This window comes from Mastigoproctus giganteus, chromosome 5 (assembly GCF_048544385.1).
Source record: "Mastigoproctus giganteus isolate SK-2022 chromosome 5, ASM4854438v1, whole genome shotgun sequence".
Lineage (NCBI taxonomy): Eukaryota > Metazoa > Arthropoda > Arachnida > Uropygi > Thelyphonidae > Mastigoproctus > Mastigoproctus giganteus.
The window spans coordinates 194,440,808-194,462,389 of NC_143579.1; the positions used below are offsets into that span (position 1 = coordinate 194,440,808).

Genomic DNA, 21,582 nt, shown 5'->3' on the forward strand with positions numbered 1-21,582 from the left:
CTCTTGTTATCCCTCTCTTCCCTCCCCTTCTTGATTAGACCGGGGTTCGAGCCCGTCACCACCAAATACGGAGGATGCAGAAAGGTCAGCGAATGACCACCGCATATTTCCAGAGCAATATGGCCGTAGTTGCTAATGCTCCTAAAAAAAAAAAAAACCAAACCAATCTTCCCTCCCTGTTGGTTTGATTGTTATGTTTAATTTTGACTATTTTTGCTCTTGTCTTGCCATGCTGCTGGCATTATTGTTATTTTTAATTCATTCTTATTCTAATTTATTTCTATGGTTATATATATATATATATGAATATGAGTTAAGTTGATAGTGGTAAGAGTTTTTAAAGGTAAAATATGATATACTAGCTTATCAGACAAACCATAAACCATGGCGGGTACCCAACGTGACCTGGAAAAAATCAATCTATGCCGTGACATAAGCAATAAATTATAAACATATATAAAAATACCATTAAAATTCGCCTTGGTTAGCGATAGCTCACACTTTTATTTTTTGCTTAGACTACCATGACTGCATTTACTATCAACTACGCACATATGCCTAACAATAATTATAGCTCTTTCTATAATTTTAATTTAAAATTTTGGCTATCCGTCGGGCTAACAGTCATCTTGCCAGCTTACTGCTAAATTTGGGATTAATTAACAAATTTTATTACTACCATTTGGCTCTAACTTACTACAAAATTTTATTCTCGTCACTACCTTTTGGCTCTAACTTACTACTATTTTACATATATTTGGACATAGTTATGCTGGACGATGACTACAGAAACGGATAGCTCGTTAATTATGGTTGATACATTGAAAGGGTTAGCCCTCGAAAAAGGCCCTTTCAATGTATCTTATTGCCATAATTAACATTTTAATGGTATTTTTATATATGTTTATAATTTATTGCTTATGTCACGGCATAGATTGATTTTTTTCCAGGTCACGTTGGGTACCCGCCATGGTTTATGGTTTGTCTGATAAGCTAGTATATCATATTTTACCTTTAAAAACTCTTACCACTATCAACTTAACTCATATTCATATTTATACAGACCGATGTAATGTTTAATCGTCCTAGATGGCATTAATTGGTTATGTGACTGCTTAATATTTATTATAATATTTATATTTATTATAACATTTAATATTTGCTTTTTCATGCTTGGATATATATATATATATAAGGAGATCAGCCTGATTTTTCAGTTTCTAATTTTCCTATATGAGAGCTTGTAAATAAAAGGGGTGCAAGAATATTTCCTGATGCTATTGAGGCAGTGAGTGATAGGTGGATCAGAAAACTGCTAGCCTTGAGGGATACAGAGATTAACGATTAACTAGAGATGCAGGCAGACATGAAAATGGTCCTTGCACTGCTTCTATTGGAATGTGCAGCAGCCTGTAAAGCAAAGTGTTAGGGATTTCAAGCCCTGCTGTTGGTCATCATGGAACAAGTATATACATGGGCTGTGTTAGGGTAACTAAGAATAAGAACATATGCATGTACGCTTGTATTTACACTAAAGCTAGGAGCATTGTAAATAAATTTGATGAATTTGAAGTACTGATTAAATCATCAAATGCAGACGTTATAGGGATATCGATGTCATTCAGACATAAGCAATGTTGAATTTAAACATGTGTGTCCTTCCTATATACAATGTATACAGGAAGAACAAACAGGACAGAAAGTGTGGAAGAGTTATGCTCTTAGCTAAGAAACATATTAAATCTAAGCAGTGCATCCAATCAACATGGGTGACCAGCGCAATATTTAGCCAGTTTTGTGTGACATAAGCACTGCGAAAACAAAAATGAGAATAGGAGTGTGCTATAAGCCTAATGACTGCAATGAGTATACCCAAACAGCTGTACAGAGTGGGCCAGTAAATCAGAATGACTTATAATGGGGGGGTTTTAACTTTTCAGATGTTGACTGGAAATGGTGGGTTTGTTACTCACACACTAGCAAAACCTTTGTAGAGTTATTGAATGACTGTTTTCTATGGCAGCATGTTAGAGGGGCAACAAGAGGAAGCAATATTCTTGATCTAATTATCAGCAGTGATTATTCATGCATTAAGAATCTACAAATAAAAGAACCACTAGTCAGCAGTGATCAGAGTGTAGTGTTGTGGAATTTAATTAAAGAGGTGAATACTGTCAAGAGCAAAGGAAAAGGCTTTTATTTTTGTAAGGGTTACTACAGTGCTGTTAGACAGTTTTTAAATTGTATGCAGTGGACCAACTGATGATAATACCAACAGCAAATTTTAAATGGAAAGCATTCAGGAAGTAACCATAGAAGCTACTAGCCTTTTCATACCAACTAAGAAATACTAAATCTGTATCTGTTCAAGGCTTAGACCTGTTAGCTTAACTTCTGTTTCAGTGATGAGACTTGTGGCAGAGAAGAAATATGTGTGGGATGCATATAAATTATCAGGTAATACAGAAGCATGTAGTATATATGAATTAGTCTGTAACCAAGTCACAAAGGAGGTTATGTAAGCTAAGGCAGATTATGAGAAGTCTCTGGTAAAGAATACAATGTGCTTATATTAAGGTGATCCTGTTCAGGTTGCTGACAAATTGAATAGGTATTTTCCCTAAAGAATTCCTCATTCACACATGAGGAATTCTTTAGGGAAAGGGATGCCAGACATCTATCACACTCTAACAGAGAGCTAAATGATTTTGTTTTAACTGAAAGGAAAAGTGGAAGAGAAATTGTTGAAGCTAAACAGAAAAGGCACCTAGGGTGGATGGAATCTATCCAACTATATTAAGGGAGGCAGCAACGGAAGTAAGCCAACCCTTACCCATAATTATGAGAGCATCCTTGGATTCAGGGGACACATCAACGGACTGGAGAAGTGCAAATGTATCCCAAGTTCACAAAGGAGGATCAAAAGGTTATCTTGAGTATTGAAACAGAAGTTAAGCTAACAGGTCTGTTAGCTTAACTTCTGTTTCAGTGATGCAGGACCATCTAGACAGGAACACAGTTATACTTCAGTCACAGCATGGATTATTAATGGGAAACCTGGTCTGGCCAATTTGATTGGATATTATGATGCAGTCACAAAGGAACTGGATGCAAAATATAATTTAGATATCATATAATTGGATTTCAGGAAGGCTTTTGATACTGTTGCACATAACAGATTGCTGTACAAAATGAAGCAATGTGGAACTAAGGGTTACTGCTATGGATGAAGGAATGTTTGAGTGAGGGAAGACAAAGAGTGATTAATTAGCAATGGGCACTGTTCTTTTAGACTAATGTTATTAGTGGGGTTCTCCCAGGGTTCAATTTCGAGTCCATTATTGTTTTCAATGTTTATTAATGATACTGATGAAGGTTAATTGCCTTAATGTCTAAGTTTTCAGATGATACAAAGATTGGCAGAGTGGTTAGCGACAGTAATCAGGGTCAGCTACTGCAACAAGATCTAGGAAAATTGGGTCAGTGGGCTGAGAAATGGCAGTTCAAGTTTAACATTGACAAATGCAAGGTACTGCATATGGGTAGCAGTAATCCCACAGTAACTTATCAACTGGTACAGAATAGAATAACCTTTTTTGTAGTATTTTACTCAGCTATAATTAATTTAATGTAATACCATGGGTAGCAGTAATCCCAGAGTAACTTATCAACTGTGTGGTACTATACTTAGGATAGTGGAAAATGAAATAGACCAAGACCTGGGGGTAATTGTGCAGTTAGATTTGAAATTCTCTGAGCAGTGCAGACATGCTGCCAAAACAGCTCAAGGGGTTTTGTCAATGATATACAGAAACTTTGCTAGCAGGATAAGGGGGTGTTATCCCTTTGTACAAGGCCATGGTTAGGCCACATCTTGAGTATTGTATACAGGTCTGGAAGCTTCACTTTAGGAAGGATGTAGATCTGTTGGAATAGGTGCAGAGAAGCGCAACCAGATTAATAAAGGGAACAAAAAGGTGTTGCTATCTAGAAAGGCTTCAGTTCTACAAATTGAGCTTGTGGAGATTAGGCACCTGCAGGGTGATCTGATTGAAGTGTTTTAAGGTCTTGAATAGAACAAGTAAGCTGAATGTGAATGGCATTCATCCTCTTTCTTTGACTACATACATGAGGGGGCAAAAATTTACGTCAAGGAAGAATGGTTGCAGGATAGATGTGCAGAAGTTTGCCTTCGGTCAATGGGTGGTTGATTGTTGGAACAGGCATCCATCTGTTGTTGTGTAATTGAATGTTTAATAAATTCAAGGAAGAACTACACAAATTCATGCAGGGTATGGATTGGAGAAGTGTGTAGTCTGCCCCCCCCCCCTCCCCTTTGACTGATGCTATATAAGCTTGCTTTCTAGCATCATTTGCCACCCTTACTGCTACTAAGATTAGTTCGCTTTGAATAACAGTAATTAATGCTGAAGTCAAGGACGTGCCCTTTAGACAGAGAGAGAGCTTCAGCTGTTAATTGAGATGATTGAGACTTTGACTTTCTTAACCAGTTTTCATTTCAACTGTTGATGAGTGGAATTCTATAAGAACTGGTTCCTATAAATACTTTCACTGCAGACTCTCTGTGGGTTGATACCAAATATATTAAAATAATTTGTGTTTAAAGGGAGAATATTTTCAAATACTCTTCCTTTATAAATAATTAATTTATATATATATATATATAAATATATATAATTTTTTATATAATTAATATAAAATTGAATTCAATTAATCTTGTTTCATTTGAAATATTTGCATCATAATCCAAAAGAAAGAAACAAGAATACAATATCTCCAAATGAAATGGAGATTTCATTCAGAAATAATTTTTTCCTTCCTTTTTTTTTTAGGTGACTATGCAGGCTTTGATGAAAATGAGCCAACTTCTACCCAGGATGGTAAAGCTCAAGTAGTAGCTTACTTAAAACATCGTTATGGTCATAGAAGAATGGTGATGATTGGAGATGGTGCTACAGATTTAGCAGCATGCCCTCCTGCAGTAAGTCAGATTAGTAAAAAAAAAAAGAAAAAAATAACTTTTAAAGTTTCCAAAGTGTTTGCTATTTACTGCATAACAGTTTTGCCATCCGTATTAGTATTTAACCATCTAGTAGGTTTGTTGGTTATTTTAACATCAACAAAAAAAAAAATATATCTATTAGATATTTATCTACTGTCCTCTGGTATAGTCTCCAGTCTCTGCAATGGAGATGTAGAACTGTAAAAAAATTCTTTAAAGCTCTATTGTGGTATGCACAGTGCGCTGCATACCCACTCCTATGCTGACTTTCATAGAATCTTCATTTTGACTGATTTCTTTTGCATTGCATTATTGCGCATTGGAAGTGAGGCGGTCAGTATATTTTTTTTTTTATTAACAGGACTGCTATTACTTGTTCTTATTAACTAACAAAGTGTCAGAATAAAGAAAATAATTATAAAATGTACCATTTTAAACTATCCTGCCACTTTTGTCCAACAATACTGAATGATGTACAGTGTACACCAACCAGCCTGTTAGTTTGACTTGTTTTGAAGGCTTTTGTTCTCTTCCTTCTCTTTCATAGCATCAGTACAGAGTGGGAAGCGAAGTAAATGACCTTAAACCAACTTTTGTTTTTCTCCTGAATATGGATGGTTAAACTGCCTTACCACAATTTAAACACCAGTGACATCATATAAGCTAAAATATAAGTTTGCTTGGAGAGCATAGTGGGTTACCACTTGTCATTTACACCGATGAGCCAAAACATTATGACCAGTGAGTCATTATGTAAATCAAAGTAACTGCAGGTGAACTATGGCATGTGCATGGGTCAGGATATGGTATAAAAAACACCTCATACTGAGCTCCGTTAATCAGTGTTACTCTTGTTCTTCAGTTGGGAAGGGCAGCGGACTTAAAGCGAGTTTGACAAAGGCTAAATTGTAATGGCCAGACGACTGGGTCAGAGCATATCCGAAATGGCACAGCTGGTGGGGTGCTCACAATCAGCCGTGGTTAGTACCTACCAAAAGTAGTGTGAGGAGAGAAAACCTGCAAACTGCTGGCGAGGTGTTGGACGACCACGGCTCATCGATGCTCGAGGTGAGCGAAGGCTCTCCCAGATGGCACGTGGCAACAGAAGGGAGACTGGCGCAACTCACCAGTAATTGGAATGCTGGTGATGGGAGTAATGTGTCAACACAGAGTAATCGAACCCTGCTGAAAATGGGGCTGTGTAGCTGCAAGCCGCTCTGAGTGCTCATTCTAACCAGTGCCTACCATGGGCATGCAAGCATCAAAACTGGACCTTGAGTGATTAGAAGAAAGTCGTCTGGTCCAATGAATCATGTTTCCTGTTGCACCATGTGGACGGCTGGGTATGTGTGCGTTGTTTACCTGGGGAAGTGATGGTGCCTGGATGCACCGTGGGACGAAAACATGCTGGTGGCGGTGGTGTCGTGCTTTGGGCGATGTTCTGCTGGGATACCCTGGGTCCAGTCATCCATGTGCTGGGCACTCGTCTACCACCTACCTAAACATCATTGCTGACCAGGTACACCTTTTCATGGCAGCGACCTTCCCCTCTGGCGGTGCTGTCTTTCAGCAGGATAATGCGCCATGCCACACCGCCCAGATTGTTCGAGACTGGTTTGCGGAACATGGGGAGACTTCCAGGTATTGCCCTGGCCTCCAAATTCCCCACACATCAATCCCATCGAGCATCTGTGGTTTGTGTTGGAACAGTGACTCTGATCTGTGACATCTCAACCACAGACCTTACAGGGGTTAAAGGATCTGCTGGTTACATGTTGGTACCAGATACCACAAGACACATTAAGAAATATTGTAGCATCCATGCCTTGCTGGGTATGAGCTGTTTTGGCTGCACATGGAGGACCAACATCGTATTAGGTAGGTGGTCATAATGTTTTGGCTCATTGGTGTATATGGAGAGAGAGCAGTATTCCAATCCCAGAGATTTGAGTAATTATAAAAGGCCTTTTCATTTGGAGTTAGCCAATCCCAGGTGGACAAAGTTGGGGGGGTTTCCCCCCATAAGTTGTACCATGTTTATCAATCCACACAGATTGTCCCATGAAAACACAACTTATACAGGCATACTATGTAATAAATCATATGAACCTGGCACACAATAACCAAAGTAACCATTATGTTCAAAACCCCCCAAAATAATCAGTTATCTAAAATACCAAATTTACTGGCCCCCACTGTTTTTGGGAAGGTAAATAAGGAAAGTGTGTCAACTAATGTCGATGAGCTTTTCTTATTTATTTTTTTTTTTTATTCACATTTTTCACATTCCACAATGTGGGATTTGTACACTTTCCACAAAGAGGATATTTTTTTAAAATTTTGTCCTATTCTTGTACTATTAGAAATTGATCAAGAAAGTGAGTCTCAAAATACAGAATTCGGAATATATATACTCACGGTTGAGATAGCCAGCTTTGACACTAGATGGTAAGACGTGTTTTGAATGTCAGAATGATGTTGTGGGTGTGGTTAACATCTTGTTTCTTAATTGTGATGCATTTGGATTGAATCACCTTTTGATGTTTCAGTTCCTGGACCAGTTCAGCTTCTGTTACATTAATCAGATCCCACTCTGCAGTTACTCCCTTGGAGGTATTTAATGTTGCCTGCGGGGTAAGTCCTTGTACGTGTAGTCCTTCAAATGTTGTTAGATTCAACAGCGTTTCAGAATGTTTATGAATCGCTGTTTCAATCAGTAGGTCTCCAGATCTGAGTCTTCCCATCATTTTGGGAGAGTCAGCCACATTTTCTAAGCATTTTTTTAAATGAGAAATGGTGATAGAGTGCTACAAGATTTGTCCAAGAGAGAATGTAAGATAAGGAATGATGGGCATTCTTATTGTTCTGCATCCTTATGCAGTCTTTTTGACTTTGTTGTGTGAGAGTTTCATGATCAGCATTGCTAACAGTATTAGATGAGCGCCTAGGCTGCTCAAGCACAGGATAATTGTCGTAGTCCATGGATAGCTTCTCTTTGCCCCTGGGAGTTAACTTTCCCCCCCAGCTTTTTGGCCCCACCACAGGGAAGTAGGAGCAGTGCCGCAAGGAGGCCAAGTGGTTAGAAAAGTTAGTTGGTTAGTAGATAAAGAAATACAAGTAGTTCCCGACTTTACGAGTTAATTCGTTCCTAGTGTGCACTCGTAAAGCGGAAATTTATTTTCCATAGACAATGTTAAAAATAGGGGTTACGTTCTCAACAATGAAATTAGTTAGCTAATTAGTTTATGTTTAAACAATAATTGATTTATCCAAAGAAATGAAAATGTAGCCTCTAAAATTAAGCAAATTATAATAATAGAGAAATCATTTATGACTTACAAATTTTGAAGAATGTTTATTCTTCTTCATCATCATCATCGACTAAATGCACACTCGATAACTCATTATTGGCTCAGCACTCATTGTTTTGTTGCACAAGGAGTTGTCGTCTTCAAAAATGCTTTAAGAGGCATTTGTTTCCAAGATAATTTCTTTTCTTTATAAATTTCAATAGCATGCATAAGCATTTTTTAACAGAATGCACAAATTGCAACTAACAAGATTTGCACGGAGTAACAAGTTTACGAAGCTTTAAAAAAAAAAAGAACGAAGAAAAGATTCTGAAAATTTATTTATGTTTTTTATACGATTGAAGATTTCAGTAAAGAGCAAACACATTTCACCATAATAATGTAAAAACCCACACAATTCCAGCTATTGGTATTTTCACAAATGCAATAACATGAAGTTTACTACCAGTTTATAATTGCTTGCAGTAAACTGGAAAGTGCAAATTGTTTTTATTGTTTTACGGTCATGACTTCCAGAAATATGCTTTAGAAAAATATCACAAAGCCGTTTAAAATTGGTTCTTATAACAGAACATATATGATAATGATGAAAGTGTAATGCATTTTAATGATTTGAATTGGTAACTAATACAATTTACGCCATTAAAAAAACTCTCGTTTTTTATGGTGTAAATTGTATTAGTTACCTTTTAGAGAGTTAGATAGCGAAAATTTCAACTTTCGAGGTCGTGTAACCATTGTAACCATTTTGTTGTGGCTGATATATACTGGTGCCAGGGCTGTGCAAATGGGGTTGCAGTGGATGTGCAGCACTAGGGTCCCCAATTGAGGGAGCCATCAAAGTCTCAACGTAAATGGCCCCCTAACCTCTTTTGCATCTGGGCTCCCAAGTACCTTTGCATGGCCCTTACTGGTGCAACAGCTACTAATAAGGCATGCAGAATACTGTGGCTTTAGAAAAGTAAATTCTGAATGAATCCCCCCAACCCCCTTTTTAAATTCTGTAACTAACAAATAAATATTGCCATTTAAAACTTTAGCATTAAAGTTAAGTGTAAGTCTATTAAAATTTTAAGATCATTTTAAATATATATATTTCTAATTATTACATCTGAAATATTGTACCATGTAAACATTATTAAAATTTTATTTTGGCCAAAGAAGTGATTCCTGTATTGAAACAACAGTTACCAAAAAGACATGGTGTCACAGTCACATTTTTTTGATAAAGAATTGAAATAACTATAATAAATGAGAATTTTAGTAAATATGGACATTAAAAAAATATGCTATTAGTGAATATTAATTTATAAGAGTGTTCATCAATTAAGCTTTAAGACAGTGTTCATCAATAGTTTAAAATGGCATCTATTTTTCTTTCTTAATATGAAAAATTTACCATCTTTTTATAGGATGCTTTTATTGGCTTTGGAGGCAATGAAGTGCGAGAAAAAGTGAGACAAGAGTCTAAGTGGTTTGTTTATGAGTTTCAAGAACTTGTTGATGAGCTTAATAAAAAATGATGATAACAGTGTGTAGTAACCAATGGTGTATTTAAAGACTACAGTGGACTTCTTGAAGGCAGATATATTTTAAGTTGCATGTTTATAGGGATGGTTTGTAAAGAAAAATGAATATTTTACTGGTAATGCTTTTTATACATAGTAGGGACAGATATTCTGCCTTTACAGCTTATTTTGGTATGGATAATCCGAATATTATCCTGAATCAAAAGGTAATTAGATGTTTGGGGAACTTGATGTGACTGTATTTTTTATGATATTTGCATGTGTGAATATTTTTATGATGGTTCTTGGGATATTTTGGTTTAATAATGCTAGAATAAACTTTCTATAACTTTTATACTAGATTAAAAGAATACTTTTGCATAAAATTTACAACTGTTTCATGGCTCTGGAGAAATTTATTATTAAAAGAAAAGGTTTTTTTTTTTTTTTTTTTTTCTTTTGATTGTATACATTAATCATTTGGTATTTTAAATAACATGATATAAAAAAAAAAGTTTGATAATGATGGTTATGTTGGTTCAGATCATTACACAAGGTCCAAGATAGTTAATTATTATAAAGAGATTAGGTTTTCTGAACATATAGTTTACCTTAAATAATAATTTTATTTATTTATTAGCTTTTATTTTATATCTTATGTATAAAAAGGTACCTTATTTAATTTTTGGCTCTAAGGTACAAAATTTATCATTTTTAAGGTTGAATGTTAACTTGTTTGAATGTTGATCTTAATATGAAATATAAACTATCGTTTTGTTTTATTTATTTTGGTTCTATGTTGTGTATAGAAATTCATGACACTTCTGAAAATGCTTATATGGCATGCAGTTTTTTAAACTGATCCATATTGATGTGACACATTTTAAACAGTTCCCCAACTTTTTTTTTTTTTTTTTCTTTTTTTGTGATGTTCCTGTATAAGGTGTGATCAGAAAGGTTCCAGATTGTATTAAAAAAAAAAATAATAATAATAAAATATTGTCACTTAGGTATTCTCTGTTGCCACCTTCAAAGTAGTCCCCAATGAGGCTTGATACTAGGGCTCACAATACTAATCGAAATCTTAATACCGGTATTTCGGTATTTTTAATTTATGAAACCGGGATACTGGTATTGATACCGGTATTCCAAAAAAAAACACATTTTTTGCATTAAATTTTGATGACAATTAGGTGTACAATAAAGTAAGGAAAAAACAAGTAATTACTTGAATTCACATTTTAAATCCAACTTTTATTACAATAATAAATATTCTAGCAAAAATTATTAAACATACAGTTATTCTAAAAACAAAAACATAAGCATCCACACTACCTGTCCGAATAAAGTGATCTCTTAAGAAACTCAATAATGTTATCGTTTAAACTGGTTTTAATTTTTGTACATATTTAATTAGAGGCAGAAAACGTCCTTTTGGATTCTGTGCTGGTTGGTGCTTTGTACTGAGATAGTCGTAGACGAGTTGCAGTTTAACAACCCCCCTTATTCCCTCATCTTCAAAAAATCTTATTTCCTTTTTACCAAAAATAAAAAATATTTCCTCTTTGACTTTTTATGGCACTATATCCAAATTAACGAAAGAAAGGGACTGGCGGCTATGCTTGGTGGGGAAACCAAATCTATGTTGTGGGGGGGGGGATTATTTATTTATTTATTAATTTTTATTTTCCTGTACCTTAGTATCGCCATCAGTGGCCATTGTTATGATTTTCATACAACAGCTCCCCTCAAGCACTAAGCCCCAAAACTACTTGACCGTGTTAAAAAATGAGAATTTCTAGGAGCTGAGGGATATACCTCTCCCCCCCCACATACACGAGTACAGCCAGGCCTCGCATAACGCAAGTTCGATTAATGTGTTTTTCAGTTACTGCTATTTGAAAAAATTATACCACTTTTCACTTTACACAATGCAAATTTCCAGTTAACGCAATTTTTTTTTATGCGATAGTTGAAAAAGATTTGAATCGCGCGTTAAGCTTACCATGCATCGGACGGGCAATAAACAAACGTTTGCCTGCTGCCCGCCTCAGTGTGTTCCATCAACCATCGGAAGAAGACGTGTTACTTGTTTGTCTCCCGCTAATAAAGTCAATGCAGACTTGCATTTAAAAATTCAAATTTTTAAATGAGCCAGATGAAAATGTTACCGCGAAGGAGGTAACAGTAAAAGAACTAGATGAAATCTTTCGTATTGCAGAGAACCTCAAACAAAAGGTTTGAGGTTCTCTGCAATATTTATTTAGCCAGGACCCAGAGAAGATTGTTGTCAGCTATCGGAAATTGATTGATGAAAAGAGAAAGTCAACACTGTTCAAATATTTCTGCAACAGTCATTTCTTCATTGTGTATTTTACGTCAGAGATTCCCAAACTTTCTCGGTTCACGGTGCCCTTAGTGTCTCACTAATTTTTTCATGGCGCACCTAGACCAAAAGAAATACCTAACAGTTCCATTTATTAAGTTGTTAGGTCTAAACAACTTAATAAGAAATATTGAAACTGTGAACTACCTTGAGCTAATAGTTTGTGCGGTGTCCGACAGATGTCAAGTATCGCTGTGTTTCCCTCGAAAATTTAAAATATTCAGCAGTGCAGTTTGGGAACAGCTATTTTATGCAATAAACATTTAATTCCATAATTATTTTCATAATCTTTTACATTGTATACAGTTGAAAAGTTATTTAAAAGGTATTTTTAAAATTCTTTATGGACATTCTAGAAGTTCAAGGAGCAATTATAATATTTTCTATTGATTATTATATTCAATTAACGCATTTCTGTTTTGCACAATGCGTTCATGGGACGAATTAATCGCGTTAATCGAGGCCAGCCTGTATATATATTATATGTGAGCTGTCGGTTTCTCAAGAGCAATGACACAAACATAAAACAAAAGTAATTTATCATACCAATCTACTTAGAATACATAACTACTTAGAATACATAGCTGGTGTTCATTTACATCTAATATATTCATTTTTCTCATTTAATCTGTTAATACACGCTATCATTTCCATAACATTTCTCTCAATTAACAATATCAACTCTCTCTACAGCTTAAAACACTACACTAATTCAATCTTAATCACTTCCTCATATTTCTCTTAATCACCAATATCAGTTCTCTTCACAACAGCAATCCATAAGTTGCTAACGTAATGCTAAAAATTCCATGTAACCTCTCTTAATTTAGCAATATCAATTTTCTTTACAATTTCAACCAATAAACCAACTCAGTACGAAACATTTCCTTATTTCTCGTGTTTATTCAACTTCAACCTTATTCTAAAATAATCTCCCACTTTATCTAAGTACCATTTCCAAAACAACACAGTTCAGGGGATTTACCTTCTCTTTCACAGTGGGATTCCTTTGTGCGGGTTCCTTCCACAGAGTGCAGTGATGTCTCTCTCTCTCTCTCTCTCTTCTTAGTTGAGCTCTGCATCTCTGCTGTATAGCTCTTCCAGTACTGTCTTATTTCGAGAACAGTTCTCTGTTAATACTGAAGGAAATTATCACAGCAGTAGTAGAAGCCAGGGCACTATCTGACTGGCTTGTTATTCAACTTCCGGATTAACTTCTAGCACAGAACATGCTCAGCAGAATCCTTTACTCTGGGAGCTGGACACTCTCAGAACTGGACCTGAACTGAACCCAAAACTACCACTGGCAGTCTGCAACCCGTCTGAACAACAACCACAAACCCCTCTTTTGGTGCGAGCATCTGATTTATTTCCTTCTCATTTATTTATTTATTGAATTGATTGCAAGTTACAATCGCCCCCTGTACTACTTTTTTATATGAAAGCTTATGTGCAAACCCCAGAGGGGTATGCACGCATTTGTGTATTTCTCCCTATCTAATTTAAACCTGACCCAATCACGGTGTTATTCTTTCAACTCACTCTTCTTCCATTGGTGGGAAAAACAGAATATTTTTCCCACACACAATGAAACGCTTTCATCTTTTACCTTAAGATCACCTGTTCACAATACCTTTGAACTGCTCCATACTGACACGACACCCTTTCCCAAAATGCACTGAGTCGCATCCTCAAGTAGCGGTGTAATAGAGGGATTAAACTATTTTTCAGAAGCTTTTAATTTTAACCCTTCCGTACCGCCATACCATTGTTCATCATATTCCTTAATTGCACTATCAGGCCTACTGCCACTAATGGAAATATTTCCGTAGTGATGTTTTCGTTATTTCTTAAGTGCTTTACTTCCACACACACACTATACTTACTAAGATTTTATGTCTTATAGTTTCATGACATTTTCAGGTTTCCATTGCATTTGTACTGTGCATAACAATCCTTCATTTGTCGATTTTATAAACTTTATGTGAATAAATCATAGATAATTATTTTTTAAATTAGTACAGAAAAACCAGTATTTTTGTATCAATACCAGGATTTGAATACCGGAAAAAAATTACCGGGATCCCAGAATCTCGGTATTGTAAGCCCTGCTTGATACTACAAATCCAGTGATCCTACCACTGTTGGTAGGATTTCTGGAGTCCTGGATTTGATCTCCTTAAAAAATTTTGAGATGGCCTGGTTTTTCAGAGTTCTCTTAAACATCATGAAACTTTTGCCCTTTCAGTACAAATTTCAGTTTTGAGAATGATCAGCTGCAGGGAGATAGGTTTTGAGAAACAGAGAATGTGGGATCACAGCCATGTTGCTTTTGGTCAGAAATCATTGCATATTCAGGCTAGCTTGAGTAGGTCCACTAAAATGTCAGAAGCACATTGACCTTGTGTTTTTGCATAGATAAAATCATGACTCTGTTCCACTTGGTCAAACCCATTCAGCATTTCTTCAAAGAAGTTTTGTAGTGGTTACTAAAAGATATGCTACGAAGATATCTGAAAAATAATATTCTGGAGATTAGTTACTGCTAATACAAATGAATGTCTATACATGTGGGCAAGTGCCTCATTGTTTGAGGCCCACTAATATAGTTGAGAAGAACACCAAATAAACTGTACATGCTACTGAAAGATGACTATTAACCGAATATGAAAATTTCTGCTGCATTGTAGATTATTGTTTTGGTGTTGTCATCACACGAGTGGGAAGCAAGGCATTTGAATAAAAGAATGAAAAAACAAACTGATTAAGACTCATTATATAGTGCTAAGTAAAACTGACTAGCACAATATAATAACACATGATGTCCTATCAATGCTTTGTCAGACCTATGCAAGTATGGAAAAGAATGCCATTATTCCTTTATATAAGATGTATTTGGGTCTGGAAGCTCCACCTAAAGAATGATGCAGAACTCTTATAGAGGATCACTAATCACTGTCCTAATAGGACAGTGATTAGTGCTCCTCTATAAGGCATGCAATTTATTAATGCTTAGAGTTCTGACTGCAAAGTTTGGCAACTAGACATTTTGAGGAAAGGGATTGATCAAAGGGATTAAGGCTCAGAAAGTTATCAATAATAAGAGAAGTATATTCTCATTGGTAGAAGAAACAAGAACCAAGAATAAGCACAAAATCTCAAAGAATATTCTTACCAAGGAGGACTGGCGGGGGGGGAGTCCTGTAAATTCCAGCATCTGGAAACCAGGCATCTACACAGTGACCTAATTGAATCATTCAAGGGTTAAAAGGATTACATAAACTAAATACTGACGGTGACGGCATCTTAACTCTTTTTCAGTCAACATACAAAAGGAGACATAAATTCAATTGAAAAAGGTTAGGTACAGAATAGATTTTTTGCTGATGGTATAAAGCTTACTTCCTTACATTTGCAAAAAAGTTTCCACTTTTTTTTTTTTTTTTTTTTTTTGCATCATAATGAGATTACAATACTGATTTTTCTTGATCATACCTTGTACAATTAACACTACATTTAGTTAATGATTTGTAATATTTTACTATTAACAAAAGTTCTTTTATGTTTAGAACATGAAAGAACTTTTGTAATATTGAAACCATATTTAAGAACTTTTAGAATATTAAGAACACTTATAAATTAAGACAAAACAAACCTAAAAATTTACAATGAGAATTATTTTTCTTCAAGAATTCTGGCCAAAAATTTTTCTAGAGGAAAATAAATACTGTTTGTGTGATCAAACATTTTTCAAATTTTTGACATAGTTCATCATTCATTAAATGATCTGTTCTTAAGAATTAAGTAAAACTTGAGCCTATTTATAAAAATTATCTTCTTATCTAAAGTAGATGTTTAAAAAAACATGGTTTCATGTCTTGTAAACAAAGCTCTAAATAATAATAATAATAAACATTCTCAGCAATTTAAAATGAAAAAATATATTTGTTTTCTGTTTCTGGTTAATTATTGACTTCAGTGTTGATAAGCTACATGACATTTCCCCCATGAAAAATATAGACACAGAACAATTTTTTTCATCATAACACTAGAATTAAAATCAATGTACTCGTGGAGATATTTATTCGGATTCCTGCAAATATATTCTTAAAAAACCTGTTTCAAATAGTTGGAGTCATCTCACTTTAAGTATTATGGTAAGTCAGTTTATTTTCAGTAACACTAGTTGACCAAGCTGTCTTTTACAGCTTGGTCTTAACCATTTGTCCTTTCTTCTTATAACTAAACTGCTTCTCTTCTGTGGCTTAGCTAAGTGACTAGTTATAGAAGAGCAGAGACAAAGGCATAGTACTCCTTATACCTCTCTATTAACCCTGCAATAGTGGCACGTCACCTGACAGGGATCCTCTAAAATAACATTCTCACAATAACCATTAATCAATGATTAAAAATCTGAAATTTTTTCTCTTCCTAAATATAGTCACACTTTTACTGCAATAGTTTCTGAAGTGATTTTTTACAGTTTTCCTATAGAAATTGCACACAAGAATCTGTGAGGGGGACCCACCACCATCTTTTAAGCTATTTGGCTTTTTCTTGAAGAGTAAATGGTATCCGACAAGCAGCAATGCTGTGTTTGTTTAGTTTCAGGTTACTTGTTTTTCTTCTCTCATTAGTTCAATAAACATCAGCAGTCTTACTCCAGTTGTTTCAGAAAGATGACAGAATAAAGATGAGAAAATGAAACTCAATATTCTCTCTCCAAATGGCTATTAACACAGCGGGAAGAAAGATACATAATTTCAAATTTTACACTCTGTGAAGCATGTGAAATTTGAAATAAACCCGAAAGTGGGAGTAGGCAATAATATCAAATATATACAGGTAACCCTTGTTAACAAGGTAGTTAGGTTCCTATAAAATGTTATGTTGTGTGAAACTGTGTTATACGGGACTAAGAAAGTACAAAAAGGGGGGGAGGGTTACATTCCAAAAGCTAACAAAAATACACCATTCTATATTTTGTGTATCTTCTGCTCTCTTTAAAAAATCTTTGTATGGAACTAAGCATTTTTGAAGCTCCCTTTTGAACTTTGGGCTCCTTTCATTCAAGAATTTGCATTCAAAAAATAAGATTCTAATTGCTTGGCTAACTTTATGCCTTCCCGTATGCTTTTTAGTGTAAAATTTGGAAGTTTAGAATTTTAATCTTCTTCTGAATTGATATGATTTTACCTCCGATGCCATTTCCACCAAATCCGCTTCGCCAGCCTCTTTTTCTACCAGTAATTCTTCAACATCTTCAAGTAATCATATCTTTTTTTATTTTTATTTTATATTTTTAGGAGCATCTGCAACTAAGGCTATGTTGCTCTGCATGTATTGTCTATAAATTGTATGCGTCCTGAGGTTGATTTTCTGTTTTGCTGAACGAAAAACCTATGTTTCTTGGGAAAAAACCATGCTACCCTCACCTGGGCCCGATTGCCACGTTGTGAAATAGATCCATAAAAATTCCTCCCATCATCAACAGGATTCAAATTCAAGTCTTTTCCACCCGGTGTGGGGAGGAGGGCGATTCTATCAACTGTGCTACTCACGAGGGCTTCAGTAGTCATATCATCAAAACCTTCCCCTCCTACTGACGTAGCAAGTTCTACAATTGTACTGATTCCATTTTCTGCCGGTTCGACCATATTTCTTGAATGAACTGACTCTGGCCATATATTTTTCCACATGCATTTAAAGTTGACGGTTTTACTTTCTTTGAGCGATAGAGCTATGATTCTGATACAGTCCACAATTGAGAAATGTTTCCATACCTCCATTACTTCAATAATTTTGGAATCAATTTTTTCCAAAATTCATTGTAACGATTTTCTGATGTAATTAATTTTAAAAGTGGATATAATGCCTTGATCTAATGGCAGAAAGAAGTTGTATTAACACCTGTGAAAGAAGTTGTATTAGTACAACTGTGCTGGTAGAAACATAACTTTAATGTTTGGAATGCATATCTTTTGGATGGCCTGGTGTGCTATCCAATAGTAATAAAACTTTGATGAAATCTAGATTTTTCAACAAGCACAAGCTCAATAGCACAGAACATAATACGGGGATTTCCCAACAAAATAAAATACAAGGATTTCTGAATAATTTTTTTTTTTCTAGCAAGTCAACAGTGGGGATTCAAAAAGATTGGAAATGTTGAAAAATTACATCCAACACAATAGCAGGGTTTTCCCCGCACAAAACCGTGTTATGCCAGATTTACTGAAATTCTCTAACCATGTTATATAAGTACAGTGTTGTGCGAGGATTGCTGTAATTTATCAATCGTGTTAGAGCAAAACTTATACAGTACTTGTAGAAGTACTGTGTTATACTGAGGGTTGCCTCTATAATGGATTTTTTTTATAATATTATACATAATAAACTGAAATATATGCACATGTTTGAAATTACACACACTAACAGGTTTACTTCCATGTTTCTATGTCTAAAATGTTTTTTTTTTTTTTTTTTTTTTCACTATTTTCAGCAGAATTAATTTTCTTTGATTTCTTTGAAAATGAAAGGTGTAAAACACATAGCATGTTTTAAAATTTTTAATTTTTATTAAACTTAAGAAACATACAATAAGCACTGCAAGTACTTATTCTGTGTACTTTTCAAAATTATATCAAAAAATGCAAAACATTTTCCAAAAATTAAAAAGAAAGTTGGAAACCTGTCAGGTAACCTGCCACTGTTTCTGCTACATTTTGGGTGCCACTATTGCTGGTTTAAAAAATGAGACAAGTGTTTCATCACATATCAGGTATGACTGATAACAAATATGCCAAGAATGTATTTTGATAGGATAAGGCATATTGTGATCAAATAATAATACATTACAAGTTGAAATTTTAAGATACTGTAGTATATATACTAAGAGTGGCTATCTCCAGAAGACAGGTTTAACATAAATTCTAAACTCTAAAAAAAAAAAAATGTAAAATTAAAAAAAGTGAAATTAAGCCCAATGAACATATTTGAAATCCATGAAATCTAACTAATGATATGGAATTAATAACATAAATTGAGACAGTGAACATAATTGGCACATTCTACTTCACTTACATGCCTGTTGCATAGTGTTTTGTGTGTAACCATAAAATCATTAAACAGCGGAAACATTCAGTTTTTAGGCCGAAAGCCTCACATAGATGGTGAAATGGATTTCAATTAAACATTTCACTTTATAAGGTCAATCCATGATTTTTAAGTAAGGTAAGTGGGAAAGTAAGGTAAGTGGGACAGTATGAGGTGAAGAAAAATGGGTAGTGGTGGATTAGTATAATGAGTTCAGGACTCTCGCTGGGTAACTCGGGATTTTTTTTTGGCTGATGCAGCATAAGCCTCAGGCTTCCGTGCACCATATAGCTAATAATAATAATAATGTGTCATTTTTCCCCATATCAATAACTTGTATTATTTCTCTAATCTCTTAATTGACAGTTCCCCTGACTTTAAGGCCTTCTCAATTATTTTTCTTGAATTTCTTAAATTCTATTCAAATAAATTCCACTTTTTACTAAAGAAATTCCTTCTGCCAATTTTAAGGCAGGCCACGCTAAGAAAAATTCTTCCATAATTCTTACAGAATCCTCAGGTCTGTTAATAGAAAAGGCACTTATAAAATCCTGCATGTTTTATCTGGGCTTAATTGCAGGCAATACAGCAATACCCCGCATAGCACTGATAATTGGTACTGAAACTGTTCCGTGTTATGTGAAACCGTGCTGATTGAGGTATAATTATAATGGGTTTTAATTGAATGTGTACCAGAGAAACAGTCTAAAAACAAATTATAATAAATCTATAAACAATTTGCACTTGATAATAATAATAATAATTGATAGCCAATTATTATTAGCTATATGGTGCAAGGAAGCCTGAGGCTTATGCTGCACCAGCCAAAAAAAAATTTCAGAATTACCCTGAGAGAGAGAGAGAGAAGTAGAAGGGAATCACCAAGAAAGAGAAGAATGATGATATCCAGCTAAGGTGTGTTCAAGCCCATACTCACCAGATGTGAGCCCCTGGGGTTATTAAAAGGATTTGAAATAAAAAAATATTGCAAAAATTTTATTAATGAAAAGGTAACATCATGAGAGATGAGATGAGAAAAAAGCTTTATTGTTTATTTAGGTATTTCAATAATGAAGTCTGGTGAAGTCATCTCTCCTTTTTTTCGGCATACATCTTTGTAGCATCGAATGCCATCTTATAAAATTTTCCGTATCTTGATGTTACGTTCAACCTTCGGATCTCCATTCATAATAGCCTCGCAGGCAATGTCAATCCCCCAAAAAACTTTCTCCAATTCTTCTGTTGAAAATTTTTTGGCAGCAGAATTGTTTACCTCTTCTTATATGCAGTTTGCTCATCAATTTCAAGGAGAGTTGTATCATCTAATTCATTTGCATGTGGGTCAGTGTAGTCAAGTACACTGGCAGTGTCCAAAGTTTTGAATCCCAAATCTTTTCCGATCTTCATGATGTCTTTGGCAATTGTTTGAACTTGCGATTCAAAACCAGTGAAATCATTTGCCAAATTGGGCAAAACATGTTGCTAAACGGAACACATGTTGTTGGCAGTGATTGCTAGCCAAAATGCAGATATATTTTCAATCATCTTTAATGGGATAAAAATTAAATTGTGAAATGAAAAGTTTGAAAAGCTATCACGTAGTCTTGTCAGGATGGAATTAAGAATACTGAACACTGTTGCATGTTGCCGCTGACAGCCTGAGGTGAGCTATTGGCACATGTGAATGTGAGACAATAGAGTTGGCACCGTAGCATACGAGGGGATATCAAAGTTCATACTCTGATGTAGATAAAACATCAATAGGAAGATGCCATTTTTAATATAAGTTGTCTACATATTCAACAACTAACGTGCAATTTCACGTTATCGTTATCATACACCAGAGGTAGAGTCCAGAAACTGAGGAAGGATGCTATGGTTGACACAGAGTATCGAGCAGTGATCAAGTTCCTGCATTTGCAGGGCAAGAAAAGCTCAGGAAATTGACGAAGAAATGAAAGCTGTGTATGGGCAGAATTGTCCATCCTATGACACTGTAAAAAAGTGAAAACAGGAGTTCCAGTACAGTCGTACAAGTGTTTTTGATGAGCCGAGAAGGAAGGCCATCTACAGACAGTGAGACAGTTGCAAAGGTTGAACAGCTAGTGCTGAGTGACAGATGTGTGACAATTAATTTCATCGCAGATTCAGTGGAATTAGTTATGGATCTGCCCACAGCATTTTACATGACCATCTGCACATGTCTACGGCCTCTACACAATGGGTTCCAAGATTTGACTTTGCAGAAGCAATGTCGAA

General features: G+C 35.1%; 1 protein-coding gene across 3 annotated transcripts in view; it reads left to right on the top strand.

The window, feature by feature from the left end:
* The window catches only part of LOC150085963 (phosphoserine phosphatase-like), an 81,610-nt gene extending 71,375 nt beyond the window's left edge, over window positions 1–10,235 (top strand). For all 3 annotated transcript variants that reach the window (XM_090374309.1, XM_090374308.1, XM_090374310.1), the window contains exons 5-6: window positions 4,854–5,002; window positions 9,747–10,235. In XM_090374309.1, the coding sequence (XP_090230435.1) occupies window positions 4,854–5,002; window positions 9,747–9,857 (260 nt within the window). In that variant the 3' untranslated portion in view covers window positions 9,858–10,235. The remainder of the gene's footprint in view (window positions 1–4,853; window positions 5,003–9,746) is intronic.
* Window positions 10,236–21,582: the final 11,347 nt, after the last annotated feature.